The sequence below is a fragment of the Lepeophtheirus salmonis genome, chromosome 6 (assembly GCF_016086655.4).
Source record: "Lepeophtheirus salmonis chromosome 6, UVic_Lsal_1.4, whole genome shotgun sequence".
Classification (NCBI taxonomy): domain Eukaryota; kingdom Metazoa; phylum Arthropoda; class Copepoda; order Siphonostomatoida; family Caligidae; genus Lepeophtheirus; species Lepeophtheirus salmonis.
Genome location: NC_052136.2, coordinates 22,700,462 through 22,712,892, shown reverse-complemented (window position 1 = coordinate 22,712,892; position 12,431 = coordinate 22,700,462). Strand labels below are relative to the sequence as shown.

The 12,431-nt window shown below is 29.6% G+C and overlaps 1 protein-coding gene across 2 annotated transcripts; it reads left to right on the top strand.

Moving 5' to 3' along the window:
• Positions 1 to 2,392: 2,392 nt before the first annotated feature.
• LOC121120646 (uncharacterized) lies at positions 2,393 to 12,098 on the top strand. 2 transcript variants are annotated; one of them, XM_040715516.2, is made up of 5 exons: positions 2,393 to 2,850; positions 7,550 to 7,722; positions 9,273 to 9,626; positions 11,269 to 11,401; positions 11,474 to 12,098. In XM_040715516.2, exons 2-5 carry the CDS (start codon positions 7,644 to 7,646, stop codon positions 11,865 to 11,867), a joined length of 960 nt encoding a protein of 319 aa, XP_040571450.1. In that variant the 5' UTR covers positions 2,393 to 2,850; positions 7,550 to 7,643; the 3' UTR covers positions 11,868 to 12,098. The 2 variants fall into 2 exon arrangements, with proteins under 2 accessions (XP_040571450.1, XP_040571451.1); XM_040715517.2 differs by lacking the exon at positions 2,393 to 2,850 and adding an exon at positions 3,700 to 4,232.
• The last annotated feature ends 333 nt before the right edge of the window (positions 12,099 to 12,431 follow it).

Here is a 12,431-nt window from a genome sequence, read left to right as displayed (position 1 = left end):
TCAGAGACAAAATTATCTTTTCACTTCTCCTTTATTTACAGTGATACTACTCAAGAGCGAATAAAGTATTTGATTACAAAAGTTTTGTTTTTTATATAAACTTCGCTCTCCAAGAATCTTTTTTCCAAGAATCTGTATGGAATACGTAAATTAACGTTTGATATATTTTATTCATAAAAGTTTCGAAATTTAAATTAATGAAGTCGATATTATGACCAAATAAGTAATGAATACTTATCAATTAAATTGGACATAAAGTATATATATTTAAAGTACGGTTATTAAAATAAAATATAAAAAATAATTGTATTAAATTTCGAATTTTACCTTGCCTTTAAATATTCAATAAATGAATTAAATATTAAATTAAACAATTAAAGTGTATTCTTTAGTTTTAGCTACGATATAATTCTGTTTCTCAAAGGAACTGTTACACAATTGAGTCTTATTACCTCAAGTATCCAAATGAAAGTATTAAGGGGGTTTCACTATTGTGCTTCCGCAAATAAACAAATATTGACTCCATATTTCGAATTGATTAATTTATTTACATAACTACACAAATAAAGCCTTTCCAAGCAAATATGTATGATGGATAATTGAAAAGGCAATTGCCATTTGATTAAATCAATCAATCATTGATTAACTAAATAAATGTCTTTCCCTTTTTGACCTTGCTTTATTATTAAATAAGAATATTGCAATAAGAGACCAAGAGCTCTTTTACTCAGTGAAATACGTATTGCCTGCACGGGACACACTTATCGGTAGAATTGTAGAAAATCTGCTGGTATGCTAAACCACTTAAAAAGGATAACGTAACCGTGATAATGACAAAAATGTTTGGGACAAGAAGAGCTTATCTGAATTACATTGAATTAGATAAAAGATAAGCAGAGTTCCTACTCCGTATCTAACAAAGATATATGCAAGAATTACTCTAATGACGATCTTCATTGATACTCTGTGTCCAACAAGAACTTATAACATGAATTAAAAATAATGATAGAAACATCGGAAATATGTAAGAAAACTTTTCTGGTTGGAACTAAAAAATGTCTTGCACTCGTTTTAGCTCATATATTTTACAGCTCTAGACATAGTTCTTTTTAGTAAATCTATACATAACTAGAAAAATTAAGAATATTAGGGTGGATATTGAAATTGCAAATGGGGATTGAGCAATTGGGGGCAAATGTAGTAGAGATATACAAATAATCTAATTTTACGTAAATTGTGTTTGATCCTTCATGGTCTTTTGCAGGTGATTGGATGGGATGGATATTTATAATTATTAAAGCTAATTGTGATACATTTACGAGTTTCAATAAAAGAAAAAAAATTATTTTCCTAAGCAAATTGCCCCCATAAAAGGAGAAACTGAAAAAAAGAAAGGAAAATTTCTCTATTTAAAAAAGAACAAGAAGTTCGAATAGGGTGGTTATACCGGGTGGTTTATTGGAATCTTTATACTTAATAATTCAATAATTAATTAAAGTTGAGGGATTGAAATTAATTCCTTTTTCGATATATTGAAGCATACAAAATTAGTTTTAAAACAATCTTGAGCTCTCCAGCTTACATACAATGTGAGAAAATGACACATGAACGTGATAGACGAATTTCCATTCGCGCACTCCAAGGAATGGGGCGTCTCCAGGACCAAAAAATACACTGTCAGCAAGTCCAAGACGAAGAAGGGCTATGTCAAAAAAGTGAAACTGGAAGAGGTCAAGAAAACAACCCACGCCAATCCCCTCAAGCCCATGCAAGATATCTTGGGATTTCACACCATACAGTCCAGAAAATATCAAAAAAAAGTGAGGGTGGAGAGATTACTTTTAACACCAGCAATGAAAGAACCCTATCTCCTTCGCTGCAAGACTCTTTTGAATGACTCATTTGAACTGTTTTTTGACACTTTTGGCCCACTACATATCTGATGCCAACCCCTTGACTACACCTTTTGGGTGCATATCGAAGGGAAGGCACCAAGTTCCGACATTCAAACGGTCAGGCCCTCAAAACTACTGTCAGCCAGTACTGGGACTCCGTTACAGAGGACTACATCTGCAGCGGGTACCAGGCCTTCCATCGCCTCCTGGAAGACATCATTGCCTCTAAGGACAGCTACATTAAGAATTAAGAGACCTCAGACACATATCTATTTGTAGAATTAATTTTGTTAAAATTCTATTGTTAATTAAAAATTATATCTTGTTGAATTTTAAAATTCAAAGTGGTTAGATTTTAATGGACCACTCGGTATTCTAAAGATCCTTATATATTTGTAAAAAACATATTTTAATCAAATGTTTGATACATTTTTTTTACTATATACAAAGTGAATAATAACAAGAACAAGAATAGAAAATAGTGAAAGGCCTTCCTCCCCCCCCTTCTCTCTCTCACCCACAAACAACACTTCACTGCTTTCTATTTGAATAACATTTAAACCTACATTATTACACAGAATTACATTTTATAAAGAGTTTTAAGAAACAAAATATGGACTTAGTTTAATTCATTTTATTTTATGGGAAAATCAAAAAGTGAAAAGGAATGGGTACACATATAGTTTATTTAGTCCAGTTATGAGAAACAGTTCACAAATTTCATATAGATATAAATATTGGAAAGGAGTTTTTAAAAAAGTAGAAGGGGGGGGGGCAAAAAAAAAGAAAAAAAAGGACGAAGAGAAACGACGAATGTATAGTCCTTTATAAGCAGCAGGGGATTGAGTTACTGTTCTCTTTTCAAAGCCCCATTATTATAAAAACGAGGAATTGGAACATGTTCTGCATGATTAGTATTGATTGGACCACTATTATCAAGAAGAAGAAGGATCAAGTGAGTCTTTTTTTTTTCTTTCTCAAAAACAAAGAAGAATAAAACTTGCAATATAGAGTAGGATTTGTAAAATGAAAAAGTATTACTAAAAATGCGTGATAGCTCCAGGGAATGTTGTAGATTTAATAAACATAACCTAGATATAGAAAGCACTAATTTTTAGAGGTGACTCTGTAGTTACAATTATAATAAGTGTATAATAAGTATAATACCTAAAATTGTCTGTTGTACAATGAACTTTTTGTAGGCAGGCATGAAACATCTCATTATTTGTAGACTTTGAAGGATTTTGTTACCAACATACTCTCTCAAATGTGACACTTAAAGGCGATAGAAACATGAACACAAATCAATTGTCGGTATATACATAGTTATTAGTTTTTTAAACTAGTATTTGAATTCTAGCAAGTATGTATATCAATAAACCTCTTTTGTAAAGCTCGGCATACTTTATATAGAAATATGATAGTGTTGGACGTTTTGTAATTTTTGAACTAGATTTATCGAAGTTCAGTCTATCCTTTGAACAATATTATTTTCCTAAAAATAAGTTTTCAAAAAACTCTCAAGAGTATATTTTAAATTAGAGCAAAAGTTGAATAAACATACATTCTTCCATTTGAAGGATAAAATATTTACCATATATTCAGTATAGTGTCTCAAATGGATTGCATGTCGGAAATCGACTCAATCTATTCAGTAGTTTTGTAGTCTATGCGTCTCAGATAGACAGACAGATGCAAATCTACAAACATATAAATACATGCTTTCATTGAATAGTTACATAAGAAAAAAGAGAAGGCGTGCTTGAGTTAATACGTTATGGGAGAAGACTCCTAAATAACACATTCGATACTCCTTCCTAGTGTTGTGTTAGTAGTCTTGATTTATTCGGTCCAGTCCAATCTTAGGACCGATCCTATCAGTCCTTGGGACGGGTCCTTAAGACTGACGGTCCTCCCGACTCTCAGTACTAGAACTGTTTAAAAAAGAAGAAGCACAGATGAGTGTCGTCATCAAGGACCGAACTTTATAAGTTGTAGGACTGATATACAAGACTGAACTGGACGGGACTGAGACTAAACCGGACGGAACTGCAGTTTCATTCCTCAATAAGGACTGACACAACTCTACTCCTCCGTAACTGTTAAATCAAGTGCACCAAGTGCACGTATACATGACCAATTTCTGAATCTCAATGTCTTATAAAATAAGAACTCTTGGCTTACAAATGAGAAACGTTGGCTTTCAACAAATGTAATATACTGAATCCGTCATCCTTGAGGAGACCAATAGAGACACAAATGTCATGATTTTTTTAATTGCTAAGATATTATTGATGTACTAGCGGTAGAACCTGGCATTACCCGAAGTAATTAGGCGTAAGTTAAAAGGTAAAATGTTTCTTTAATAATATATAAGATAACTCGGCGCTACTCTCCGTTTTCCATAAGCAAACGCACACGGAACTAATCAATTCATAAATATTATCTCTTCAAGAATGAAAGGATAATAATAAAAGTTATAAATATGTTTTTTGTAATATAATGAGATGAAGTAGTGAGAAATTTAATCTCTAGAGCACTCACTGGATGTGATTTACATACACACGCTTGTTGATAAGCCTCATTAAATTTCATATTCAGTATATTTTTGATATAAAAAAACATAGCTCCCTATGTACAAGTTTGATATTATATTCAAAACACATTTGACTTCATTAATACGACTACATTGTTATTTCTTTATTTTTATTTTATATTTACTATACAGAGTGCAGTCTTGCTTCATGCAAAACGCCTACGATATTTCATGGATACGAATACATTGTTATTGCTTTGATCAAAAATATGAATATGAGAAGGCTATATATATCCAGTTCTGCCGCCTGTATGTACGCTCAATGCTTCATGCAAAATGTCTGAGTTGAGTAAATATTACTTTTTAAAGACTAATTCATAACAAATAGCTAGATTTTTTCCAAAACAAAGCTCAAATTAGTCTTAAATAATAACTGGATTAGTATTTATTGAGTTGAAACAACTCACTGAATCCTCAAATTGTTTTTGATGATTACTTAATGAAATACATACCAAGATTCCCTTAAGGAAACATCCTTTTACACTCAAGGAAGCAGAAGTTTCTCCTATATTAAATATCCAGGAGTGAAACTTTGCTTGATTAAGAAGACTAAATGAAAAGCATACAGAGTATAAATTTTAATAAGTAATAATTGATGTCAAACCCCATCAAACTTTTACTACAAGATTAATAAATAAATAATGTGTTTTTTGTTGAAAAAACAAAAAAAAAAGTTTTTATATTATCTTTATTGTTTAATAACAATATAAACAATCATAAAACTTTGTAAGAGTTTCCTTTCATGACTTTTTTTAATAGTGTGATAACTTTTTACTACTTTGTAGAGCAAAAAATATAAATTTCTTTATATATCTCTATGAAAACATTTAATATTGCTTTTACGTGTTCAATCCCTGAATAATAAATGGACAGATTATGACGTGTACAATATGTATAATGTATATATCGTAGTAAAAAATGAAAATACTTATATAAATTTCTGTGAAATAAAAAAAATTGTCATCTGTCGAATGTTTGCTTCTTTTATCATTTTTTCAGCGTCCTGGACGTTGATATAGATCTTGTTAAGCTGCAAACGATTCTTCCCAAATATTCCATATTTGGGGAGAATTGGCTAATCCTTAGGATTTGGGTTTGGTCTAAAAATCCAGGGACGGTCTGGTACTCCTATATTTTTGTAAGATCGAACTAATGCCATCACACCCTTGAACAATGTTATGCTTTGAACAATTTACAAAAACTATCTAATAATAGTTCTATTGTGAGGAAGAATTGGCTAACTACCAACTAATTTTGAGTCTTTTTTCCTGGTTTTTTTTCTTCAGGTTTTGTAAAAAATAAAAATATGATATTGGTCCAGTAATTATTATTTTTTGATCTGTTATTATTTCTGGGCTTTATTGATTGAAGAAAAAAATTGGCTAAAAATTAGATGCTGTTTATGAGAAATATTGATTTGATTGCATTTTTTTTCTAATAGTAAAATTCTTTGAGAGGTTGAGAGGATAACTTATTCCTTATAACTCCGCAGTTTACTTTTGTAAAACTTTGTACATTAATTCAAATTTGTACACTCAAATAACAAAAAAAAAAATGTCCGTTATAAAAAAATGATTATTGTTTTTAAAAAACTTTTTCAATTTATGAGTTTTCGAAAGTAAAATTTTGCAAACACAGAAGGTTATTGTTGGATTTTTTATTGACTTTTCCTCAATAAAAAACAAAAATAAAAAAAACAATATTGCAACTGAATTAAACTTTTTAGAACTAAATACTCTTTTGTAAATAACTTTAATTCTTTACACTTCATACGAACTCATTTGGCGTAAGAACAATTTGAAACCGTTATTTCTTTTCAAACAAACCCCTAAAAATACAATGGTTTTCTTAATCTTTAAATAACATTTTCTCAGAGTAGGATCATTAAATATAAAATGTAAGTACACATTTGAAATATTAATAAAATTTTGCAAAGAATAAATTAGCTTTCATGAGGATTTCTGATTCTTTTCTCACTTAAAAGTTGCCTTAAATCTTTCAAATCGGGTAAAAATACTTTAAAATTCTCAAAAGTGAGATATATGTCAAAAACTAATACAAAAATTCGTGTTAACTTGTCACGTTCAACTAAAACTGAATATACAATTAGTTTTTTTTTTGAAAATTAAAATTTTGTTTACTTATATTATCCTCATCCTTTGTAATTAAAATTATTCCTCTCATTTGTTGATCACAACTTGTACAAAATCGCAATATGTACACTACATTATATTAACATTTATTGCCTAAAAAATCATTTCATTTAAATAAATATATCATAGTAAATATCAATTTCTAATACGAATTATACTTATTGCGTTGGAAATTGTATTTAAAATTCATCTTCACAATAAATAAAAAATGATAAATTAATAGATTTTATTTCAAAAGCCATGTCAGGGTCAATATTAGCTTATATCAAATAAAGAATTTATACTACAGTTAAAATTCTTGGGTATCTCAATTCATACCATAAATTTCAATACAATGCTTATAATTGACTCAAATATCCCTATAAAACATTGGGCTCATGTATACAATATAAAGTAAAAAAATAAAGGGATTGTCTTGATTTTTGTTCTAGATTTTTTTAATGTAGATACACTACATATGTAATTGTATCTATCAAGGTAGAAATAGTTGTACATCAAAATATTGCTTACATATGTTAAATTTGCCTTGTTTGTGGATACTTCAAGTGTTATATAATAATTAAGTTTGCAAAATTGCTACTTTTTTGTTATTTTGTCGTTTTAAAAGATTTATAAGTGTCTTATCATTCACTTTATAATAAGGAATGAGCAAACTAAAAGAATATGTTGTCTCCTAGTTGGTGTGACAGTCTGTATTTTTGGGACGTAACTAAATTTTTTAGGGCTCTCCATGTGAGTAACATATCTTTATTTACTGTATATTAAATAATTTTATCATTCAGGAAGTTGTATTATTTTGCTGTAAACGACGTCACTATCTCATGCTTTGTTTAGAAGCTAATATAAATAAACAACACTGATGTCCTATTGATGCTATATTCTCCTCAACTTTTTATACTTTATAGAAATGGTTTGAAGGATAATCCTAAATATGGTTCATGCCCCACATTGGAGCCTAACTCATAAGTTATGAAAGGATCTATACTCATTTAACATGTCATGATATCTTCGCCAAGATCTAGTCTCATATATTTATCTGATCCCATCTACCGATCTGATCCAGATCTACTGGACTTAGGTAAATATAAATTTTCATTTGTTTATTCTTAAAATATCTATAATTATCACATTTTTATTAGAAGTATTTTTATATCCACATGTTAATATTTGTTCGACTGCCCCGTTTTTGGGGTTAATCTTTTTTTTTCCACTGCCCATATATATTTTCTGTTAGGGACAATTAGAAAAACTGACTTTGGTTTTAACAGTAACATATTTTTTAACAATTATAGGGGTCCTAGATGTATTCAATAATAAGCAGTTTCCCTTTTCTATGAAAGATAACATTCTTTCTTTTTGTACAACAACTTGTTGACCCACCGTGAAAACCTCCAAACTGGCAAAACATAAAAAATAGAGTCTAATAACTTTTTGGGGTAACTATAGAATGAGATTTTGATTCTACAATTTTTTTTTTTTTACCAATATTCAATGTTTCAGAAGCAAATGCTAACTTTAATTTGCTATAAATGTATTTATTGCGACACCATATGATGTTGCTTTAACATACAGCAAGTAGAAACCTGTCAGTGCCAAAAGGTAAAACTTAAAAAGTCTGCTGTGTTACATGCGTGTAGCTGACAGACGCTACACGGAAGCTATAATTTGTAAGTTTATAAAGTGAGAGAAACTGTGATTGATTACACTGACTATTAGCTGCTGTGGTGCGCAATCCATATTATTAGCTTTTAACAAATATAGTTATAACAATATTTTACTTGAATAACAATTTTACTAGTATACAACAGCATTTTTGTGTAAAATGTATCATCTCCTAGATCAATATAAAATTTTTATGCATCCTTGAAATGTAAACTTTATTTTACAATCCAAACCAGATAGCATAGTTTAGCGCTGAATTAAACATATTTTGCATACAACAATTTAATATGCATTTTATAAATTTAGTCTTAATAACAGACATAAATTATTAAACAAAACTGACAATCTAGTAAGTAGGTGATGTTCATGATGATAGAAAAATTAGAATACTATAGCTTCAATATTGGCAAAGATATATTCACCCAAATATTGAAAGTAAAATATCTCAGTTGAAGCTTTTGTCCAAATAGTATGTTTTCACAATGGTTTGACAAACTATCACTTCAACCAGAGTTAAGTTTTGCTATGTTATGTCTTAAAGGAGAGAAACCCAAAATAATCACGAACATCTTAGACCCCTTAAATTATTTAAAAAAAGGAGCATTATTTTTTACTAATAAATAAAATACTAAAAATATTTATAAAGTTCAATATTAGACTCATAGCATCAATTTTGGGACGTCACAAAAACCTTAAAATAGTATTATCCCCTCAAAACTCATTTTTTCAAAATAAAAGGATCAGTACTACCCCAAAAATGGCATGAAAAGCCTCAAACTTCCCCAAAGTCAGTTTTTGATTTTCCTTGGCTATAAATATTTTCGTGCAAGAGAAAAAAATAAAACAAAGACAGTTTAATATACATATTTATATAAATGTGATGTGTACATCACATTTTGACCAATATATATAATAGAATTTGTATGCATACATTTTATGTAAATATATATAATTATTCATCTGTAGATGAGCTCTCCAAATATGAAGGCTGGGAAGACTCAAGCATTGACCTAACTTCCTACAGTATCCGTCCTCCAATCCTTAAAAATGCCTTTCAAATTCACAAAAAGCGTACTCTAAGTCCTGGAAATGGAGAGGAAATATGGCAGCGAATGGAAGGGGAAGTTGAGGTGAACAAAAATAGTGATGAAATAGACTTTCATGCTTCAACCCTTCCTTATAATAAACATAATCACTTCCATGAGCCCCCTAAGGCCTATCCATTTATGAATGAAAATAATGGGGCTTCTTACTCGAACAAAATGCATCATAATCCGACTATTAGCTTTCAAAAACTTGCATTGGAGGAACCAAGTGAATGTAATGCATTCATGTACATTAGACGGGATCTAAAAAACACAGTATTGAACCAAATTTATAAAAAGACACCATTTTCTGGTTCTTTATGCTTAAAATAAGAACTTTAAAAGACTTTTCATAGAGTTGTATGTACATAGTGAAAATTGTCAGAAGCAAAATACAGAACTATTCATATTTTATTTATTTATATTCCAAATATTAAAATTCAAAATCAAACTAAAACCTAACTACGATATATTCAGAGTATTTTCACATATTATGTATCGTACTGATACTTGAATTGTATGAAAATTTTGCTGTAAAAATACTTGTTTGATAAAGTTTTTCTATAAAATTTTGGTTATCCAGTTAGAGTTCCAGAAAATACCATTACTTTAATACGATATAAAATATTTTAGTGAATTACTTTGTGGAAATAAAATTAAAGGATAAGGCTGTAGAAGTTCCTATTTTAAGCAGGCTTGTAGGACACTCTACCAAACAAATACATTTCCAAATCAACACTTTGCCGAAAAAAAGAATACATATATTTAATGATGATTCATGCAGCAACCTTTATAATTATGAAGTCCATTCATGTTGCTCTAATTTTTAAATACAAAATGCTTAATTTTTTTCCCGGAATTGCATGATTAAGTTTTTATTAACTAATTATTGTCTCTGAATCATAATTCTCAAGATGGGTTTGTCATTGGGGGAGAAAACTTACACTATACAAGAAAAAAAAGTCCCTCCGAAAAGCAATACGAAAAATATTCACCCAAAAAGTCCAAACATCAACAATTGTTAAGAAAATATATCATATATCGCTGTGTTAGTTAGAGAGGTAACAGTTAGATACATGGATTTATAAGGCGATTGCCATTATTTTTGTTACAACGGTTCTAATAGCGGTTCGAGCCAACAGTTGAAATATCTTAATAATGAAATGACATAATTAATTGGTTTTTGGATAATTTTTGAAAAAAAAAGAAAATTAAACTTTTTAAAAAATAAATTTGAAAAATTAAATATTAAATTTGTTAAAAAAAAAAATTTAAATTCCATAGCTTTTCTCAAAAAATTAAATTTTTTAGAAAAAAATTTTAATATAAAATCTTTTGGAAAAAATTCAAATATTAAATTTTTCGTAGAAAAGTTTCAAAAATCCATAGATATTCAATGAAAATTATATTTTTTGGAAAAAATAATTTGAAAAATTAAATTAAATTTCAAATATTAAATTTAAAAATAATAATAGTTAAGATCAAAAATTATTTAATTTGAGGGGGGGGGGGTACAATCCCTCCAGCTACCCCTTGTGAACGCCTCTGCTTAATGATTGTAATTTGTGGCAAATAATTAAATGTTTTATCTTTTAAAACGATAAAAACATAATAACAGGCATTTATCTTGATGAAATATATGTTTATCATTTCTTTTGGCAAGTTGGTCATTTAGCAATGTGTCCTTTCAACGAAATGACATTTGGTAAAGTGTCTGTGTACGCTTAAGCATAATACAACAGGAAATGGTGTTTTCTTAAAATTTTGGTACACTACTTTATTTTAGAAGTATTCTAATTTACATATTATAACTGTTGTGAATATGTGGATTATTTATCATTATTCATGAGTGTATTTTCCTTAAAAACGTATTTTAGACTTCGTGACAAAATCTCTTCCATCGATACCAAAATCAGCACATATTTTACAAAACTCAGTTTCTACCAAACCAAAATATGAATCTCTGATATCCAAGGTCTATAATAACCACACTTCAAACCATTTAGAGCCGTAAGTGTCATCCTAACTCTGCTTGAAATACATCATACTAAAATACATAAATTATTTTTGTGTTTCTACTAGGGCTCAATCCGTTCCAGACTTTTGGAATTTACAATCCCATCAGTCTGAAGAAAAGACGAAGCGAAAAAAAAACGACTTCCGGAAGGCCTTTACCACAGGTCTGATCACAGTGGCTGTGACCCTATGTCTAACGTTCCTCGTTCTCTACTGGAATTATTCCGAAACACTTCATCGAAGGCGAACAAAGAAAGAAGGACTCATTTTGGATCATTGGGGCAAGAAGGCTCCTTCAAAAGAGGAAATGCGTAAACTGATTGAGGAAAACAGTGAAGCAAATCCCTTTAAGCCCTTCGACGCCTTACCACCAACTCAAGAAAATGAGTCATCTACAATGAAAAGCTCAACTCCGAAAATTATTCGTCGAGATAATAGAGTTGTTTATATAGACTCCTGATTCTTAAATTGTGAAATTAAATTTCGTCGGGAAGTTATGAAACTTCCTATCATATTTTTTAACTTCAAATAGTTTCCAATTCTTTATTTATGTTTGATCGTTGTGTTCAAATTATAGTTATATCTTGTATTTAGATCATTTAAGTTTTCCATTATTGGATAAATATTGTCAATATATGTATGTGCACAATTGAAAAAAAGAAGCATTTCTAATCTTAAGGCATCCTAAAAATATTAGCCTCTTTTTAAATATCTCATTTGGTGCTTGACATAGATTGATTACAGCTCTAAGCTTTCATTTCTTGGAATATATACACAATTTCAAGAATTTTTCAAGATGAGAAGAAATAAGTATATCAAGTCATTTATCATGCAACCTTTCCCCTCAAAGGGAACAAACGGACTGAAAATCAATTGCTTGTTAGCCAATTATTACCAACTGATAAATTATTATTCAATACAGGGTTTATCTTATATAGTGGTGTACATTTTAACCAGGCCTTCCTGAGAGACAACTTTCCAGACTTTTTGAACCTCAAAATGTGGCTGCCCTCCTCTCCAGAAG

Bases quoted from the DNA above. Each gene is read 5' to 3' on its own strand.
- LOC121120646 (XM_040715516.2), top strand. From the start codon at position 7,644: ATGATATCTTCGCCAAGATCTAGTCTCATATATTTATCTGATCCCATC. The intron at 7,723-9,272 runs GTAAATATAAAT...ATTCATCTGTAG, and splicing joins TCCAGATCTACTGGACTTAG to ATGAGCTCTCCAAATATGAA. The intron at 9,627-11,268 runs GTAATGCATTCA...AACGTATTTTAG, and splicing joins ATTGGAGGAACCAAGTGAAT to ACTTCGTGACAAAATCTCTT.